The sequence below is a fragment of the Aythya fuligula genome, chromosome 5 (genome assembly GCF_009819795.1).
Source record: "Aythya fuligula isolate bAytFul2 chromosome 5, bAytFul2.pri, whole genome shotgun sequence".
Lineage (NCBI taxonomy): Eukaryota > Metazoa > Chordata > Aves > Anseriformes > Anatidae > Aythya > Aythya fuligula.
Genome location: NC_045563.1, coordinates 19,016,832 through 19,037,589, shown reverse-complemented (window position 1 = coordinate 19,037,589; position 20,758 = coordinate 19,016,832). Strand labels below are relative to the sequence as shown.

The following is a 20,758-nucleotide window of genomic DNA, read 5'->3' as shown; positions in this document are numbered from 1 at the left end:
GGCTGTGATGAAGGAGCTCACACATGCCAGCAACAGCCTGTGACTTGGCATAAATGTCAGTGAAACTCCAGGCACTGATGAGTGTTTTTTTTTTTCCTCTGTTCTTCTTGTGAATAGCATAGGAACAGACCCTGAGGCTATATAGGTATGTAAAGCCCACAGGAACACAGGAGGCTGCAGTGAGGATGGAAAGTTTGGGCTACTCTCACCTGACCCCTTCTGTACGGCCTGAGCAGTTCCAGGACTGCTTGTCTTTGACTCAGGGAGCAGCTGTGAAACAGACGAACTTGCTCAGGAGTGCTGCAGTACTCCTGTAACTCCCATTGTGCAACACAAAGCACTAAAGGCAGGCCTTGGAGAACACAGCTGCGAAGCAGCAAAAGGTGGGATGAGCTTTGCCACCAGGTGCTGTCAGAAGTCTGCAAAATAAGGCAGCCACAGCAAGTGATTTCAGTGGGCACCCTGTATTTAACACAAATATAACAGCTTTATAAGCAATGCTTGCTTCTTGTCAGAACCAGGGTGTCACAGAACAGCAGCTTCTCTCCTGCATTCTCTCAGAGCTGTACATTTAACAGCTTTCACTGTCCCATCAACAAACCCAAAGCAAGCAAGAATTGTGCCGTGGCTTTACTTGCTTGGCACTCACGGTGAGCTTTCCCTGAAGGGTAACATAATAAATAAACACGAAGAAGCAACCAAGCCAGCAGCTGTCTTGAGAGGCTGCCTGGCACTGCAACACCAACTGCCAAGACCCCTCCTTGCAGAAAGATGGTCATTATAGCTGAAGCTCACTTCCTTTTGCATAACCCAGGCACCTTATCTCTTATTTCACACTCCTTGCTCTATGTCAGAGCTTCTGCCTCTTGCATGAAGAGACAGCTGATGGCATAGCGATAGAATAAAACAGTCCTGCCCTCTGCTGAAAGCTTTGATATCAAAGCAGGCAGAAGCAACAGCACTTGGAGCAGCATTTATTCTAAGCACCCTCTTGCAAAACCATCACCTGGTCTGTAGCCATCCCACATCCAGTGCACCTCCTTTGCTTTCATCCTTTACCTTCACCACTGTACATCCCACCACCTACTACAAGAATTTCAATATCAAACATTTCCCTCACCCCCCGTGACTCTCTTACCTCCTTTGTCCTACCTATTCAGCAGCCTCTACCCCCCACAAAATACATGCAGAGGCAAGGTAGCCAGAGTTACCCTTCAGAGATTTTATGAGATAAGGTTTGTAGACAGAGCTTTTAAGACACACTATCTCCTGAACCACCTTGACTGGATGACTCCTCAGTTCTAGCAAATTCCTTTGTAACCTCAACCCCAACCCATTCCTAGCACACCCACTTCTGAAATCTGTAAGAAATCTCTCCCAGCATTGCTCCATTATAATTATACTTTGCAGTGTGCAATACTGTCCTCTGCTGAATGAGCTATGATATTACACACACAGCCTTAGAGCATTACCTTCAAACACCAGTAATGAACTCACAGCCAAGCAAAACTGAATTAATCTTACTTGTCCTTTTGCTATTCTGCAGTCTGAGCCACAGAAATCCTGAACGGCTTAAGGAGACCCTCAGGACCACAAAGGCCAATATATCCTCACCATCCCTGGAGATGGGAACTGCTGAGTGTGTGCCAAGACATACTGCGTGTCCTGCTTGCAGGCCAAACCACAAAGGCCAAGGATTCACAACAGCCCTCAGCTGACAGCTTCATCTTGATCTACAACAGCCATGCTGTCACATCAGAGGGCTGGGGGCTGCTACATCATGGAAAGACAAGTGGTCACAGGTGCCACACTATAAAAGCAGTGAGGTCTTGTGTAAAAATAAACAAATAAATAAATAAAATGATCACGACCTGGCTAGATCCAAAACTGAGCAGGCACGTGCAGCCCTTACACTTACAACTCTGATTGCTTTCTGCATGATCCCAGACTGCACTGCTGACTGAGTGCTGCCAGCAGAATCATACACAATTTAAGCATCCTATGCACTACTACAGTGCAAACGTAATCACTGCACAGGGGTGATGGGACCATGCAATTCCTAATTACAACCAAAAGAATAAAATTTCCCAAGAGAGGTCATGAACAGAAGAGCAAGAAAGATGAAGAGCAGCAGCACGCTAGGCAGAATGTGTCAATCTGATGTTACCTTGCAGTAACAGAGCAGCAAGAATATCTAATTGCCCTGCTTTGTTCATCTCCAGTACAGCGTAAGGAACACAAAATCATGATACTGGGGGACAAAGACCACCCTTTGCTCTTGATCTCAACTTCTTTCACTGTACCAGCCCAACTAATTTCAACTTTACTGTTTTTGCTTTTTGCAGTCAATCAGTTCTACATCCTGGACGTTGCTCACTCTTCTTCTCATGGTTAGGCATATTTTTTTTCCACTTACACGGTCAGATCCCACAATAGCTATTGCTACCCACACAGGTCAAGTCCAGAAGAGTGCAGCCTCGTTGGGCAGGTCACAGAGAACAAGACATTTCAGCTGCAGCACGGAGGGCTTTGAAGATCAGGGTCAACACCTTAAATGACACACCACGGATATAGGCTTGTGTCCTGCTCCAGGTACTAACGGCTTTGGGAATGGGAGAATATTTTTAAGGTCATCGTGCTCATTTTCAGCTGAGAAACTATTATTTCTGAAGCATCAGTCTTCATTGTGGAATACAGAATGAAAAATGACCTCTGATACACAACAGCTTTTGCTCAAAGTGTTCAGGGTGCAGGAAAAACCAAGCTGCACTGGCACGATGCGTGGTTCTTGCCCCATCCAGACAAGATCCCAACCAAGAGCCTGGGTGTAGGCTCAGGTACTGACCACATTTTGGCTCTTCCCCTTCAGTGAGCTCTGAGGCAGCCTCTTAGCATAGGATTTCCAGGGTAAGGCAACAGATTAGCTTTCGAGGGAGGATTAAATCCACACTTCCCTGAGAGTAAGTACATCTGTGTGTGCAGATTTAGAGAGATATCAGCTCAGTTCCCATCAAGCTGAGGCAGGTAACATGGCCTTCAGACCACAGATGGCTTTTTGTCATCCAGCACAGAATGGCTGACAGCGCAGAGTTCACCTTTGCCTGCTCTCTCCCAAGGAGGTACACCCAGACACATCAGTACTGTCATAGTGATCTCTCAACCCCACATGAGTTATGAATTTATGCACTTTAAGACAGGACTACAAAGTAGTGCAAGCGCACTGCAGGTTTCCTATATCACTTGGACACCTGTGTCCACATAAGCCCCAATGCATGGACTTTGAAAGGCACAGTCCCAGTGAATCCCATTCAAAAAACTGAGGCTCCCAGTCCAGACTACACCCCAGTGCAGCACTACTCAGGGATGAAGGAATAAAAGACATGCTCTAAGCCTTCTTTGCTCTGCCCCTACCAGCTGCCTCCAGGTTAAATCAGCCTCAGCCTGCTACCCAAGAACCTGCTTTAGTAAGAGCCCTGTTATACCCAGCCTTCACCTCCCACTATTCCACTCCTTGCCAATGGCCTTTGCAAACTACGTGCCAAATACTTTGCCTCTGAGGTGAAACACTCTTGTGAAACAACGACGTACTCAAGTTGTCTTGCAGCTAAGAATGTATTTTCCATCAGAGGCTGCAAAGCAACAAGCAGGCAGGTCAACAAGCAGGTCTACAGCCTCCACCATTTTAAGTGAATAGCACAAAAATCAGACTGGCAGGTTTTTCAGGGCAAGGACCACTTCCAGCTCTCAGGTTTCTCACTGACCTCTACCTGTATCATTGAGGCTATTGAAAAACCTCAAAAGGCAGCACGGCCTTTTGAGAAATAAAGCTGTCTGAAGCTAAGGGGGCAAGAACCCACTCGTGCATTGGTCTTTGCTAACCATCTGTGGAGGGGATGAAGGTTTTACAGCAGGTCCTGAAGAGATGAAGCCTGCTTTTGTTTGCTTTTAAGGAGAGGTTTGCTCTACTGATGCATCATTGTTGGCCACGACCCTGCTGTACACACAAGTGGATTACTGACCAGACCCATGCCACTGACTGATGAGCACATGAATACACACATGGCATGGCCATCACATCCTTCCACTGCTCCTCTGAGGGACTCATCTCCCTGCCTTACCAGGAAAGGCCCTTCTTACCTTGCTTATTTGTGCTTTTTACACAGCTTTTCTAGTCCTGACAGGTGCAATCAGCACTACATCTTAAATTACCTCCTTTCTCTCTAGAGGTTAAAATTAGAACTTTTTTGTTGTTGTTGTTGTTTTGTTTTTTATTTCATCACATTTATCTGACAGAGAACAAGCAACATGCAAATACAAAATGACTACAGACTCTTGGAAGAAAGCTCTCTATGAAACTTAACATCAGCTCTGACCCAGGCCACCTGTTACTACTTAGCGTGTACACCACTGGGTTAGTTGTCAGGGTTGATTTCATCCTGCAGTCCACAATTTGTGGTCTTTAAGGTCGGGGTAAGTGAGCCACAGTTGGTCCCCAGGATTACATGACCTCTGTAGTATTTTCCAGCTGATAATGATGCATAGTGGTCTGTAGGAAATAGCGTAATAACACTGTAACATAACCAAAATGATTTGGACACCTCTGTTGGCAGTGCACATAGCCAGATGAGTGGATATTGTCAAACTATTGGATCTGGAATAAATATTTTCCTGAGCAGAACAGCCAGTGGTTTGTAACACAAGGTTTATCTGAAGAAAACAGCAGTAATGCAGAATCCCTCTTAGGCTCATTACCAACAAGTCTCCTTTTTCACAGGTGTACAACACAGCAGAGACTTCTGCTGCTGTTTTTTGTGCTTTCTGCCCCTGGAAGCATCAGAACAGTCACTCTCTTAAGACTTTACAGCTCCATTTCCAGTCACAGCTTGAACCAGTATGACACAAGCGTGAAATCAGTAAGATGTAATGTACAAGAGTGCAGCTCCAGCAAAATCAGGAGAGGTTTCAGCCTGCTATCTTAATTCACTCAGTAACCCTTGCACAGGGTTATCAATAGAAGTCCAGCACATTTTCCCTATTCAGCTTCTGGAGCCTGGCACACAGAAATGAAGGAAGTCAAAAAGCTAACAGCAGCTTCTGAACGTTTCTGCAAGCAAATGCTTCCTGATCTCACAGTAGTTTTATCACATTCAAAGCTACATTATTTTAAGTAGGGTGAAAACCCATACTAATCCTGTATATGAAAGCATTTATGTGGATCTTTAAAACAGTTAAAACTTCACATTGCCTTAGTGTAACTCAGCAAGGACCCACACTTAAGCTAAGGCAAATTGACTTTGAAGAATGCACAAGCTGTTTGGTCTAACCAAGAGCCTGGCTGTATTAAGAGCGGGCCCTAAAGAGTGTCAGACATAGCCCTGGAGCAATCAAGCATGAATGAACTGGTACAAAAGCACCCTTCTCTATCCCAGGAAAACATCTATACTGGATTGAAGCAGCTGTAACCCATGCTAAGCCAGCATCACTGCATCAGGTCTGCATCATGAGATTACAGATATGGATTTCCTAGAAAATCCTGTTCCAGTGCTTGCAGGGGCAATCAAAAATGAGTGCGACTGAATAAAGTATTGTCATTCTGCGAACATTACAGGCTGCATTTTCAGAGAAGCTCTGACAGGGATCTGCCACACATACATGTGTGCAAATAACATAAACATGGTTGTATGTCTGCATGCATCAGGGAGAAAAAACACACGTACTTATTCTCCACACAAAGGTGGAAAAGTTCAGCTTCTTCCAACAAACCATGAAAATCAGAGGAAAAGATCCACAGTCGGGTTACATGGCCATCAATCGCTTTCCTACTGCTTGAAAAATGGTGATTATTTTCAAAATGCAGCCCGAAGAACTGCATTCGGATGCTAAGCCTGTGTGGGTGTATGCACACATACACATTTCCTCCTGGCAAAAAGCAGCACTGATTTGTGACTCTAGATTCCTGCAGAGATTGTGTTTATAGTCACAGCCTATACAGACAGCACAAGTTCACACCCAAAGAGATTTTATTTAGGAAAAAAAAAAAGAGGAAAAGAAAAACATTCCCTCTCTTAGTGTCCCCATACTTGGTGAAATGAGGGCAACTTTTCCCTCCACAACTCCATGTGTGAAACCTACAGCTCAGAGTGCTGGGAACCCCTGGGACTAGAGCTTAACATTCAAGCAAACGGTGGGGTTTCTTATTCCAGTGAATGCCCAGGGCACTGTCAAGCCACCCTTGTCAGCCTTTTTTCAGTTTCAGAAATGTGTCATGAAAATAACAAGCCACAGAGAATTCACATTATCTTGGAGAACTCCCATGCCATCAGAAAGCTCTCTGAGTTCTGTATCCACTTGACAGTACATTAAACAAAAGCAGAGCTTCTGCAGTTTTGTAAGCACCTGTTATAAAGCTAGCCAAGCAGCTCTCCCCACGCCAGAGCCTGAACCATCATCTACTTACAGGAGTTTCTAAGCATTAAAAAAAAAAACCAATGAATCCTTTTCAGACATACTTTTTCCCATAAATCTAGTGTGTTTTCCCATGGCATGTTCACTATCCAAAGCTCTCCTACAAGTAGGACATAGTCTTTATGCTAAGTAGATGACAGAATAAAACAGCTCACCAGATTGATGACACGAGGTTGAACTGTTGGTGCATCACTGCCTTGAGCTACCAGGAGCTTTTTGCCCAGGGCCCCTACCCTGAGCAAAACCAGATCTCACTGTTACATCTCAAATCTAGCATCACTTTTACTATCGTTCCCACCCATCTCATAACCTCTGCTTTCCAAGACAGCGCAAGACAGTGGGTTGTGCAAGCTTACTACAGCTAAATCAGAAGGTGAAGGAATTAAAAGAACATCCCCAGCCTCCCCCCAGTCTGTTACTGGATTAACAAGGGAGAGAAGTAGCACCTTCCTACATAAGACAGAGAAGATTTTGAAGTGTGGTAGGAAAAATGCCAGAGAGGAACGGAATCAGATTCCCTGCAGGCTTCAAACGAGATGGGAACAACAGTATAAAATCGGTGTAAAATGTTATTTCCTTTAGAAGAGTGGAAGAGTGGAGAGTTGAGCTTAAAAGACTGCCCCCTACCAAGGGCAGAGACATTCAGCATGACAGAAGGCTCAAGTCTAGCAAAGTATTTGCTCAAGAACTTTAGCCAAGAAAGAGGTGGATTTAAACATATCTATTCTGTCCTTTAAACAGTTGCAGGCTTCATCCGTCTCTCCCCTTCTCAACTCACAGATGTGACCAAGAACATTGTATAACAACACTACGTCCTTACAACTAATAAAGTCTGTAATCTACCTGCAGAAGTCATGTTGCTGGAGGCAGGCACCCAGAACAAAAACCAGAGCTAGAGTTCAGAAGAGGGATTGGACAGTGTCATGGGACTGAATTATGATTTTATTTTGTGTTATACAAGCTAGCATAAGTGCAGCGACCAAGAGGCACACCTCCCAGAGCAAGCTGATCGTTTGTAGGGTGTCACATCCAACTGCCTCCTAAGGACCGAGCACAGGAAGGGAAGGCAGAGCAGCTCCGTCATTAAACCAAAAGCACAGGAACAATGGGACCGTAGGAAGCCCTGCAGCCCATCCCTTGTCCCAAGGCAGGATCAGCTGTGACTTATCAGCACTGACAGGCATTGACTCAGAGAGCTTCAGGAGGCCTCCATTAGCAGGGGAGGCTCAACAACCTCCCAGGCAATCCACTCCAGTGCTCCACTGCTCTCAGAAACAAGGTCTGCACAGAGGTAATTTCTTAGGCCAATGATCTTCCCGTAATTAAGTCTTCTCTGTCCTGAAGCACTAGATGCTATCCACTGACTCTGAATGTGGAAAATCAATAGTACACGTTTATTTAGCTACATCCTTCCGGGGCCCTTGTAGAGCACACACGCATCCCATTGCAACAGGTAGCTGCAGAACTCAAGCACTGCTGATCAGTCAGGTGGGTGGAGCACCTAATCTTCAATAATATGCTTTGGCACTGAGGTTTTCAACTAAACACAAGCGTAGGGCAGTAAGTAGCAGGCTCATAAGAAGATGAGTCTCCCAGAGGACCCTCAGACATGAGAAACAGAAAATCAGAGGAGCTTTTACACATTCAGACCCCAAAGGGTACAGTGCCTGAACCAGAGCTTGGGAGAAAGGCTGGATGTCCAAGGGCTACACAGCTCTCCTCTGCTGGCAGGTCCAGTCGCAAGGTGCACCACAAGCCCTTCATTCCTCTCAGGCAAGCAACCCCTCTCGTGTTCTCAAGGCAAAATCTCAGAGAGGACTAATTTGCAAGTTTTGTCTAGTCTGATGCATTCATTAACTCCACAAGACCTCTCTGTGCTCTGGTCCCAGAGCTCTACTTCTGCACCACAGGAGGCTGTTTGATGCACAGTTTGGCATTTTTACTGAAACCCAGAGGACAAAGAAAATATCTTTATTGCAGCCCTGGCTTCCTGGCTCTCGCTTGCCTTTAAAGCAGTTGTTAGCAAGGAGCTAAGTTTAGGAACAGAAGGCACATGCCTTCTGGCAGCTGCTTGTACTTGAACAAAAAGACCTGGAGAGAAACTCACACCCATTTCTTCACAGCAAAAAGAAAGGCTCGCCCCCTGATTACAGCAAAAGCCAACAAGAATTAGTACTTTACCAACACACCTCTTGTCTTATTCAGAGCAGAGGGCTTGGCAGAGAGGAGAGTGCCTTAAGAACACTGATTTTCTCTGACACTGTGGTGAAATTATGAAGGCTAAGTCTTCACTGTGACCCAAAGGCACACCATGCCCTGAATAAGCAATGAATAAATGTAGCGGGGAGATGAAGACACCAGGCTCAAGGTATGATCTCAAGAGCAACACAGTTCAGTTTTAAAACTGCATAACTATAGTCCTGAAGAGTGAAGGAAGAGGAGCAAAAGAGGTGGGAAGGCAGGAAAGAATAACACGCTGAGCTGTCTACTGCCACAGCTTCTAGCTGAAGCAGCTTTGGCTGCTCCTAGAATCTACATTCAAGAGGTACGTGGTGTAGTTGGATCCCAATCACACTACACAGCACCTTTGCTGGGACTGCTTCTACAACTCCACAGCACATCCTTAGCAAATCTAGTCTGCCAAGATCTCCATTGATAGAAAAGGAGCACCATTAATTAATTGTTAGATTTAAAAACTGACTTTCAATGAGCAGAGGAGAGAAAAAAAAAAAAAAAAAAAAAAAAAAGGAAAAAAAAACACCAGTGAAAAAGCCACAAATATTTGCACAGATTAAAACTTTGTTTCCTTCCCAGGAGAGGGGAATCTGATTGTGGGGATATAGGACTAAAGCATGCAGCTGTAACCACTCATTAGTACCAGCTCATTGTTACATTCAGTCCCTGTGTTTCCTGTATCAACCTACTGAGTTGTTTAAACATTTTTTTTTTGAAAACAAAAACAAACAAGCAAAAAAACAAAAACAAACAACAAAGTCAACATGTTATACATCTGAATAACTAGCAACACCAACTCTGAATTTTGTCTGCCAACTTCTAGACATTACAACAGGTTTAAAGTTAAGTAATACGGGATGATGTAAGATTTCCAAGGACAGATTTAAAATGCAAGATAACAACATGGACTAGACAGGCAGCATGCAAAAACTGTCAGGGTCTCCAAAAGCAGCTAGCAGCATCACACCCTTTAGCTCTTCCCTCCACACAGGAGCAGGGTGTGTATACAGAACATCCCATGACTGCATAGCTGCTCTCCCTCCCCAAAAGCAGATCAGCTCAAGGAGATAAAAATGTATACTGCAGCCAGGCGGCTGCACTGTTACCAAAATCAGCTCACCTTGATGGACTGTTTAGAGCCCCAGATTATTTCACCCTTCTAGGAACAATCAGCCAGAGCCATCCAGTGCCACTTACTGGGGTGTTTCGTAGCCCCTTTCTGAAGGCTCCCCTTGCTGCTGGACACTGCCATGCCCACCTTATGGTTATGAGGAACCATAACCAGGTTAATGAGGAAAGCGCTGGGAGTCAGCAGGTACAGATTGTCACTACGATGCCACCCTTACGCACGCATGCAATAGCCCTAGAGCTTTTAGTTAATGCAATCCACATTTTGCCAAGAACTGTAATTGCTTTGAAAGTACTCCATCTTAATCCCTATCCCCAGTAGTCTTCCTCAGAGCTGCAAGTTCCTTGCTTCTTCCTGCAAAAAGCTGGGGGGGGGGGGGGGGGTGGTTTCCCTTCTCTCCCAGCCCTCCAGGTTTTATCCTGTTATTAAAGGAAAAAGCAGAATGCTAGGGTAAATTCCAAACTCACTCATCCCCTTTCTCTGAGGTTTTTCTGGGTGATGGTCTTCTCTTCAGCTGCCATGGGCCTCTTTTGCAACTGCAACTCCTTGTTGCAGACAAAAGGGTTTCAGGTGCAACACACCTGGCTGCCCCAAGAGTGATGGGAGGGAAGAAAAGACAATGATTATAAAAAGCACAACGTAACCCTTTGAGAAATAAACATCTTGCACCATAAAGGGAAAAAGAAGGGGAAAAAAAGCTAATCCATACCCAGGAACAGCATTTCAGCTGCCTTCAGAATAAGCTGACAAAATGTTTTTGTGGGGTAATAACACGCAGAGAGTAAGGCCAACCCAAATCTCAGCAGCTGTAACTCCACTTTGGATTATTCCAGCAAGTTTGGTGTTAGCCCAACCAGAATGGCACTAAAACTGCCTCTCCAAAAACTGCGGACTTGTATCAGGAATAGTGCAGCCAGGAGAGGCAGGGAGGTAATTGTCCCTCTGTACTGTGTTCAGCTTTGGGTCCCTCACTACAAGAAGGACATTGAGGTGCTCGAGTGTGTCCAGAGAAGGGCTACAAAGCTGGTGAGGGGTCTGGAGAACAAGTCCTAAGAGGAGCAACTGAGGGAACTTGGGGTGTTTGGTCTGGGGAAGAGAAGGCTCAGGGGAGACCTTATTGCTCTCTGCAACTGCCTGAAAGGAAGCTGTGGGGAGCTGGGGTCAGCCTCTTTTTGCAGATAGCTAGTGATAGGGCTAGAGGGAATGGCTTTAAGTTGCGCCAGGGGAGGTTCAGGCTGGAAATGAGGAGACATTTCTGCTCAGAAAGAGCAGTCAGGCACTGGGACAGGCTGCCCAGGGAGGTGGTGGAGCCACCATCCCTGGGGGTGTTCAAGGAAAGGTTGGACGTGGTGCTTGGGGACATGGATCAGTGGGGAAAGTGGTGGAAGGGGTGTGGTTGTACCAGATGGTCTTGAAGAGCTTTTCCATCCTTAATGACTCTACAATTAGCACCATCACAGCACCGCCGCGGGAGGGCAGCACACACCCTATAGCGCTGTTTCCCCACAACACCCCCGCGCTTCCCCAGCCCCAAGGCCCCCCTGAGGGGGCTGAGCAGGGCCGTGAGGAGGCGTTGGCGGCGGCCATCAGCCCTTTAAGCTCAGCCCCCCAGAGCCCCGCTCCCTCCTCCCCTTCCTGCGGGCGGTGCCGCCGCTTTTAGGGCCGCCCCGCGGCGGCTGCCGGAGCCGGCGGAGCAGCGCGGGCACGGGGCGGCGGCAGCAGCAGTGCCATGTCCTGAGGGGAGGAAGAAGAGAAGGAGGAGGAGGCGGCGGCGGCCGGCGGCTTGGAGCCCCCACCACGGAGGGGTCGGTGGAGCAGCGGGCCAAGGGCCGGGCCCCGATGAAGGAGAAGGAGGCCGGGGCGGAGCGGGGCAAGCCCGCCACCTACACCGGGGACAAGAAGGCGCGCATGGCGGCCAAGACCAACAAGAAGTGGGTGCGCCTGGCCACCGTGCTGGCCTACGTGCTGTCCGTCTCGCTGGCCGCCATCGTCCTCGCCGTCTACTACAGCCTCATCTGGCAGCCGGTGCGCGGCGGCGCCGGCCCGGTCGCCAACTCCTCCTCGCAGCCCCACGTTTCCCCGGCGCCCGGCTCCAGCTCCCCGCGGCCTCTCGCCACCACGCAGGAGGCAGCGGCTTCGAGCGGCCTCGCCCAGGCGGGGGGAGGCCCGAAGGAGCCTCCTCCATCCCCGGCTTCTTCATCTTCTTCTTCTGCCTCCCCCTCGCCGCCTCCTTCCAAGGGCCCCCAGTTGCGGCCGGGGTCGCACGGAGGCGGCGCCCCCCCCTGAGGAGCCCCCGCGGTGAGGGCGCTGGAGGCTGACCGCTGGAGGACGGTGGCTGCGGGACATCCTTATCTTCCCCTAATCCCCGAAATTCGTCCTCCGAAGGGGGGTGTTGGTGGCTTCCTTCTGGGCTAGCTTCTCCCTCCGACCCCGCGTTGGACTCGCGAGCTGCTGGCGCCCGGCTGTCACCGGGAGGATGTCGGTGGGGCCCCAAAGCTGTGGCTGTTGGCAGGACCGGCCGGGGACAGTGTGGATGTAGAGGCTGTAACCCGTTGTTTAAGTACCGAGTTTTGTTTGGCCGATGAGCATAAACTTATTTAAACAGATGTGAAAGAGGTAAATTGACTTGTTTACTACATTAAAATATTTTCCCAAGATGAAAGTCTCTGTAACACAGCATGTTCTCTTTGGCGATGGGCTTGGGGAGGGAGGATCGGGGCAAATGTAGAGCTGGAAGGACTCCGGGTGGCAAAAATGACTTGCCCGCTGCGACAGGCAGCTCTGACATACCGTGCTGTTGCTTTTATTTGTCGTTGGTGTCCTTAGGAGAAACCTCTGTGTGTGCCCAGCTCCTGCCAGTTGCAGCATTGGTGATGAGAGAAGGTCTGAGCTATCCCAATGGGAGCAGGTGGGTGCTGGTGGTGCCTGGTGCCCTGTGTGGGCTGGCTGGGCACAGCACCTTGCTGGCACCCCAGGGCCCACAGGAGGTAGGTCTGTGCTAGCCTAGTGTGCACTGAGCAGGCTTTACTCAGAATATGATGCTTGCCTGCTGTGCAGTCTTCAAGGCTGATCTGCCTGGCTCTGTTCATTGATGATGGGTGCAAAAGAGTGGTGTTTAATGGCTGTAGGATGTGGGCTCTCAGCTAGGAAGCTGCCAGACCGAGCAGCTGCTCTTCAGATGGATGGTTTTGGTTGAATGAGTTAACTGTTAGGCTGCCAAGCTATTCAGCATCCCTGGGAAATGATCCTCGGAGCTCAGATTGCCTCTGCTGAGGATGAAAACCGTGCTCTGATGTATTGTGTTTCAGTTGTACAAATCACATAGGTACTGTAAAATATATGGCACTCCTGTTTTATTGGGTAAATAGCTGCTAAATCAGTATGCTGTGGAGCAGTGGTGATATTAGGCCTGCTTCAGTGGCTCAGGTGTGATTTTCCACCTTTATACAGTTTTTTGGACAGCATGCAGGCAAGTCTGTATGTTGTTACTGTGCTAGAAAAGGAGACTAGCTGATAAGAAGGAAAAAGATCATGCTTAGTCATTTTGAACAAAAATGCATGCGTGATCATTGCCACCTTTCTGCGGGGCGGGTGGAAGAAAGCAAGAAGTGGTGCAGGAGCTGAAAAGTCCCAATCTGCTGCTGTATCAGGTGGCTGCCCTTCCACACTGCAACCTCCAGAGCTGCTTCTAAGCTCTTCCTATTTATCCGGTGTAGTGACAGGGCTCTGTTTTGTAGCTGTGGCCAGGCAGTTGGCTGGGTTTAGCCCCATGTGTGTTCATTCTGTAGCAGTGGGTGACTTTGTTCCCTTGGCAGTTCAGTCTGTGATATACTGATACCTGCTCATAGGGCTGCAGCATGCATGCAGTGGTTCTGGCGCCTAGTGATGATGCTGTTTGCTGTCTCCCATATCTACATCTGGTTTTAGAAGCAAAGGCTTACTGCAGCTTCCTAGGAGAGGAATGGTCAAAGCAGAAACAAAGCAGGTGTACCAGTTGAGTTTAGTCTGTCTCTTGGCTCTAGTACTAAATGCAGAAGCAGTTAGGAAGTGTCTCTGGCAGGGAGCTTGTGTTTAATTGTTAAAACTATCTTTAAAGATAAATAAAAGCTGGGTGGAATTATACAGAGACAAGGATTTCTCTGGTGCTGGTGTGCAGCTCACAACTGGTGAGCCTGTAGTGGCTCTGAACAGTGCATCTGATGTACACTGGATGTACATAGGCTCCTGGCGTTTTTCCTCCTCTTCTCAGGAGACTAATGGGGCATGTCTGTCTAGAGCAGATGGAAGAGGAAGTGAATTGAATTAAATGGGCTGCATTGCCCTCTTCCAACCTCTCATGCGTATCTGTGGAGGGATGCCTTGTATTCAGGAGCTGTAACAACTTAAAGCTCTTCACCTGGTTTGTGGTTTTGGTGGCAAAGGATCTGCAGGACAGTGGTTGTGATCAGAAACCCTTTATCAGAGAGAATAGACCCATTGGTGGTGGTTGCCTCCCTTTCTGGTGCTGAAAATGGTTGGTTAGCAATAGTTGGTTAGCCAGAATTAAGAGGGCTGTGGTTGTTCTCATTCCTCTATGGAAGTGCAGGCTTGATGAGTTCCCAGGCTGCTTTTGTATCCTCTCCGCTGATAAATCGTGATTTAGGTGAAACACTTATTCCCCTACCTGTTACAGCTGGCTGCGGAGCATCCTGTTACTTCACTACAGCTGTACCAGGTGTGCAAGGGGAAATTTTGGCTTGTAAAGGTATAGAATGATTTCAAACTGCTGGCCTAATGACTAGGAATATTTTGTAATTTGAACAGTTTTGCAAAGCTCTTCTGGACCTAGGCTTTTCAGTTTAAATCTCTTCTATGTCCTTTCCCCAGCTGGGAATTAGTACTCAGAAGGACATTAAGTTGTTGTCTGCCTTCAGTGAGCCCATATTTATGCTTGTTCATACTCTTCATGGGCCAAGAAATCAGTGGCTAAATGCACTTTGTAAGTACTTCCAGTAATCAAAATGGCTTGTCTGGACTGGTTTCTATGTGTAAGTTAACTCCTAGTACCCTGATTCTTTTATTTTTTGGGGGGAAGGTAGGTTGGCTGCAAGAGATAATGGCTGGATTGTGTTTCAGGGCTGTGAGTTCTTGCATTATGTTGCAGTTGTTGTACTGAAACAGTCATCTGCAACTTGACCACACTTTTAGTGCCATGAAGTGGTGCAGTCACCAGCTTTGGCTAAACCTGAAATTTAAGAAGCCAGACCACGTTGCTATCTGTTGCGTTATATTGGTCTTTCCCTTAATTGTTTCTGTTGGGAAGTCACTGAAGTAGGTGAGTGTTTCTCTAACCACTGTAATTGCATCAGGTGAGATAAGGCTCAGGCTGTTACATTGTTTCCTAGATAGAAATCACTAACACTGCAATTTGTGGTGATGTTCTCTTGGAATTGCTGGCAAGATTGATCCCTTTCCACAAATGCTGTCCCGCGTGTTCCTTGCCTGCAGAACTGTGTCTGTTTCCAGTGTGTGAGCAGATCTGTGAGAGGGAGCTGTGTGAAAGGTAGTTCGGATGAAGGTAAGTCAAATGTCCAGTGATGAATCTTAGGCTCTTTCCTTGAGGGAGTATAAGGATGTTAACAGGAGTGTCAAAACCTCTCGCTATGGGATGTTCCTTTAAAGGAATGATGGTTCTAAGGATATGGCAGGACCAGCAATATCTGTACTTCTTTTCCCTTGAGCTTTTTATTTATTAAAAGCACTAATGATTCTGTATTGCCAACTTCTCTGCAGCAGTTTAAGTTCTGGGTTTATTGTTCAGGGTATGAATCCCAGATTTTTGTTCTCTAAGCCTTGAAGAGTTTGCGGCACAGCAGTCACTGTGTATTTGTGCTTCAGGTGCAGCATGGTTCTGAACTGCACTGACACAGTGCATCATTGCCAGGTGTCAGGAGAAAGTGAATGACACAGTAGCTTTTAATTTTCCAATTCCTAGTCACAGTAATTGCTTGAGAGAATGGAGAAAAGACTAGGTCATGTTCTGGTTTAACTTTTTGGCTGAGAAGGGTCTCACGAGTGAGGAATTGGACTTCAGGTGAGAAAACTAATACTACCTCATCCAACTCCCACGTGACAAGTGACCCTCTAGCACTCGTGCTATGCCACATCTGTTTAGATCCTCACAGAAGGATTCAAACTGCAAGACCAGTCAAAAGGAAGTGCTGCCTAAAAGGAGCAACAGGTGAAGCGTTAGTTAATGACGTCCAGTCAAAGGTGCCTCTAGATCAGGGGGTATTTTTAAAACTTCTGTGTTTTTTTTTTCCTTGTGTGTCGATGCCTTTGGGCTTCACCTATCTATTGAGATACAATACTTGCCCCATTGAGTTCAATTTGTTCAAGGAGTGTGTTATGATTCGCGTGCAGAGGAACCAGGAGGAAGGGAAATAGCTGGAAAAAAGTTACTGGAGCATGTGATGTGAGCCAGCTGCTGGAGCACATTTTCACCTTCTGAAAGCTACCTTTTCCCCCAGCATATCTTCTCACTTGGTCTCAGCAGAATAAGGGGAATTGGATTAATCTCCAATTTTTAGGACTGGACTGTAATTCTCAGAAGGAAGGTGTTGCATTTTTACTCCAGATGTTGGCTTAATTCATTAGTGTGGCCGCAAAGCAATCCTGTGGTGTAGTGTTGATAGTAAAATCAGTGGCTGTCTCCGAGCATCGTGGATCTCCTTCAGAGAAGCCTAAATTAATTTCAGTGGGCCACTGGAGTGTTACACATGTGTTTGTGTTACCAGTGACTGGCTGGGAGTCCTGGGAGGAGCTGGTGTGAGCAAAGAGAATGGTAGGAGAAACAGTCACTTTGGAGCTGGAATGTAAAGCAAAGGAGGTCAAGTGTGATTTCCGGCTATTCCGTATGTCTTCAGAGGCAGTGAGCTTTGGGAATACCTCATTTCTGGTTAGCTGCTGTGTTGCTGCACTGAATTGGTGTGCTCAGGGCATGGCTGCAGGCTTCCCAGTGTGTTCCCTTCGCCTGCTAGCAACTGCAGGAGCGTGTGAGGCTGTGAACTGGTTGAGCTATTGTTGTACCTTGCCAAAGGAAGGCAGCAAGCAGTATTTTAGCTTCACAGCAATGCTCTACCCTGCTCTCTATCTCTAATTGACTTTAAGTATTCCTTGTAACCAAGAAAGCACTAACTACTGTATTACATACTTCAAATACAAAAACTTCTCAGGAAATGCCAGCTTAGCTTCAGGCTCCTATGCTGTTTGCATGTGGAGTGGAATTGGTGTGGAAAATTTGTGAATGTTTCTGTTCTTTCTACTTTTAGCCTCTCTTTATAGGGCTTTACTTAGGAATTTGTGTGGTAGCCTTCTGCTGTAGTATTAGATTTGTTGAAATAAGGAATGGAGAGCCAGAACTGCTGTCAAGATTTTCTCTTGTTGCTTCCTGTAGTAATTGGCCTTGTAAAGCTCTGGAAAATGAAGTACTTCCAACCTTGCCCAGGTGTGTTTTTGTCCTTAGGATGAGTTTAATCATCTCTTTAAATCAAGAATTGATTTCCTAGTCGGAAATCAATTTTGCTACAGAGTTGTTGCATTGAAATTGACGGTAAACTTTGCCAACCAGCAGTATCTCAGTGGCAAGCCGTTCCTGTGGCTTAAAGAAAAAGGGTTTTTCTGTGTGAGTGTTGTTGCTCTTTTCCTGTTATTAAGAATAATTAAGAGTGAATTTAACAAAACCCCTGAGCTACCAAGCACTACTGGGAGGGAACAGGTGCCTCTCTAGGCAGGTTAATTTGCACTCTACAAGCTGCAATTGCATTTGCTTGCAAGAAAGGTGACATTGCAATGAGGCAGCTTTGACACCTGTGGAAAAGCAAGCCTTGTGTTTTGAGGCAGGTTGTCATCATTACAGTGAGCCTGCTGGGTGGGTTGACTTCACCAGACCAGGAGGTGAGCCCTTTCCTAAGGGCTGAGTGATCTGAATTGGAGCTCTTGCTCTTAAAAAGTAAATGCTACGAATTCTGCTCACATGTAGAGAAAGCCATGAATAGAGGGCTGAGAAACACTAAGAAACTGGAACTTTTTCTCATAACTTTTATTTAATATAAATAACACCTCTACATCAGATTTTCCAACTCTTCAATCTTTTCTCTCACTGAATATAAGAAATAGCTACCCAAAGCTTTTTCATTTTTTTTTCTGAAAAATTCCAATCCAGGCACCAACCAAAGTGCGTTCAAGCAGGGTGTTGGTAAGCAAGAAGAAATTACGCTGAGGACGGGCACCATCTGCACAGCACAATCCACAGACCTTGGTACAGACTCGATCCTTCCCAGGCATCGTGAAGTGCAGAGTTGCTTGGATTTATGAGGGGTAGGGGGGAAAGAAGGGGATGGAGGGCGAAGTGTTTTTTTCCTTTGAAAGAGGAAAGTTGTTGCTATATCTTGTGTCAATAAGATAAAGTATAGCAACAATTGAAGTTGGATTTTCATCTCTACAACTAAGTCCTGGGCCAGAGGCAATGTAAAAGTTGCTCTCTGTTGGCTGTTTGATTGCTGCTTGAGTGCAACAACAAGCTCTTGATCAGAGAATATTCTGTGTGTGGGCTGAGGCAAGATGGCAGTGATTCTGACTGGATCAAGACTGAGGTCAGTGAGCTGTTTTCATCTTAAATAAATAAATAAGCAAGTGTTTGAGCCAGTTGGTTGAGGAAAACCAGCCTTGAAGTGATGGAGAATTTCCATGACCCGGAGCAGACTTATAATCTGGTTTGCATCTATCTGTTCTCTTATCTGTTGGATAAGTCCAAATAAACCCAGTCTGGGCTTGGGTGGGGGAAAGCATTCCTACTAATAAAACATGAAAGCAGCACGCTCTGTTTCTTGCTAATGCCTGGTCTGGAGCCAGTAACCTCTCCTGAATTTGGCACATAGAGGAGGTTCTCATGGTTGTCTTCCATGAGATAGGTACTGTGGATCTGAGTTACGTAGAATAGCAAAGTGTTTGTGCAAATATTAGTTTATTAAAACAGCATACAATAGTTCAGTCCACACATGCCAATGCCATCACCAAGGCAGTCTGCCATTTTGGTTAGCCAATGCATCTTGCAGTGACATTCAATAAATCTCCATGCATAAGTATCTGCACATACATTTACTCCCGAAACTGCTTCAAGTTTTAGGGCAGTGCTTCTCAATGAGAATGATAGCCTCGCTTGTTTTGTCATTTAGAAGTCAGGAATTATGTTATTCCCTGTACCTGCTTTCTGCCTTCTTAATGGGGAGGCACATTTCAGCCAGTTCCTAGCTTGCTGTCAGTCTTTGATCTGCTTGGAAATCTAAACAGCTGGGATTCTTGCTCATTTATGCTATGAGTGCTCATTCAGTTCCTTGATTTGAAAGGCACCTTTTAAGGCCAGGACAAATGGTATCCTGGGCAGCTTCCAATGGAACTGCTACCCTCTTACTTGTGCACAAGGCTAGGGAAGGCACAACCAGGAAGGTGAAAGCAGTTGACAAGAAGCCTGGACTTTCAGCTCCAATTTGGCTGGGGTCCTGTTGCCAGCTCCTTCCTTGCAGCAGGGTATTAAGGGAAATTATTGCATTTGTGCTGCCCTCCTCCTTGCTGCAGGCATCTCCACTTAGTGTAGCCTTTGTGCTTCTCAGTCTTAAGCAGCCTCAGTGCTTTGCCAAGCTGCATACATACCTGCTCAATGCAGCAGCCACCTTACTTAGAAAAAAAGCATGTTCCTGACGTGCTCATTCAGCATCTGCTGCTTCTGCCCTACCATATCTAACTGGAGGAGAAAGGTGACCTTGGAAAGGACGAGATGCTGTGGCTGCTGTGTGCTTGTCGAAAGCACCCCAAGGAGGCTCTGTCCCCTCTGTGCCCACAACCTGTGCAACTCCCATACATCTCTGCCACCACTTCAACCACGTACAAACCCCTACTGCAACAGCTGCCCTGAGCTCTACTTCTTCACCCACCTACCGCACTACAACCAAGCACCTCTCACCCTGTCTCCTAATGCTCTGCTTTGTCGCTTGTCCCCATGCAACCGCTGGGGAGAGCTCACCCAACCCCTGCTGTCCTCCAGACACACACGGTTCCCTCTTAGCCTTGGGGAGGGAATGGGTGGGCTGCCCAGAAAGCTGAATCTTAACTTTAAACTGAATTAGTTATTAAATAAAATAAAGTGCATCCAGTAGACGTTTCATTGGCTTGCCACACAGCTGCAATATAGGCAAAACAAATACCAAAGAAAAGTGTAGGGAGTGTGTGTAGCCTTTCCTGTCCTTTGGCAGCAGGATAGGAAGGGCTGATGCTGAAACTGAGTGGGGAATGGTGAAGGGGGGACCCTGTCTGTGGTGGATGAAGGGCGCAGGGCAGGTGCTGAAAGCTGATTTCATAGAAGGTCAGAGCGAGGACAAGGCTGTGCTCCTCTTCTCTTCTCATCCACCACCTTCAGCACGTTATCCTGGTGAAACAAGAGCAGAGACAGTAGCAGGATTATCAGCCTTCAGGGAACCGCTGAGCAGTAAATTAAAAGTGTCTGCTGAGCTTCAATGTGACCTTCCTGCACGGCTGGGGCTGCCTGGGGGGTCCCAGCATCGCATAACCCAGATACCGACCTGCCAAGAGCCCCAACCTGGGGGCTCTGCAGCCCAGGGGATGCACCAAATGTGTGAGCCTGGGGGAAATATGTTCCCGCTCCTCTGGGCTGGATAAGACTTCTTTACTTTCTCCTTTTGGCTTAAGGACACTAATTTTTGTATGTTTTTGTGTGTGCTCGTATAGCACTGAAGCCCCAAAAAGAGGGACTGATTTTGGGTAGGAGTCTGTGGCCCATTCTTGCGAAACCCAGCCTGGGGATGCAGCATTTGTGTTCACAGGAAGGGGAATGAGCTTTTCTCTGGGGAAAATCCTAATCTGTGACTTGAGGCT

At 46.8% G+C, this 20,758-nt stretch overlaps 2 protein-coding genes across 2 annotated transcripts in view; one reads left to right on the top strand and one right to left on the bottom strand.

Annotated features, from left to right (window-relative positions):
• The first annotated feature begins 11,507 nt into the window (after positions 1–11,507).
• Positions 11,508–12,484, top strand: INAFM2 (InaF motif containing 2). The gene has a single exon (XM_032188721.1). The coding sequence runs from the start codon at positions 11,669–11,671 to the stop codon at positions 12,113–12,115; it is 447 nt and encodes a 148-aa protein (XP_032044612.1). The 5' UTR covers positions 11,508–11,668; the 3' UTR covers positions 12,116–12,484.
• Positions 12,485–18,816: 6,332 nt separating this feature from the next.
• Positions 18,817–20,758, bottom strand: part of CCDC9B (coiled-coil domain containing 9B) — a 48,768-nt gene continuing 46,826 nt past the window's right edge. Inside the window, exon 13 of the mRNA XM_032188246.1 lies at positions 18,817–20,291. The gene's annotated coding sequence lies outside the window, so the exon portion shown is untranslated. The remainder of the gene's footprint in view (positions 20,292–20,758) is intronic.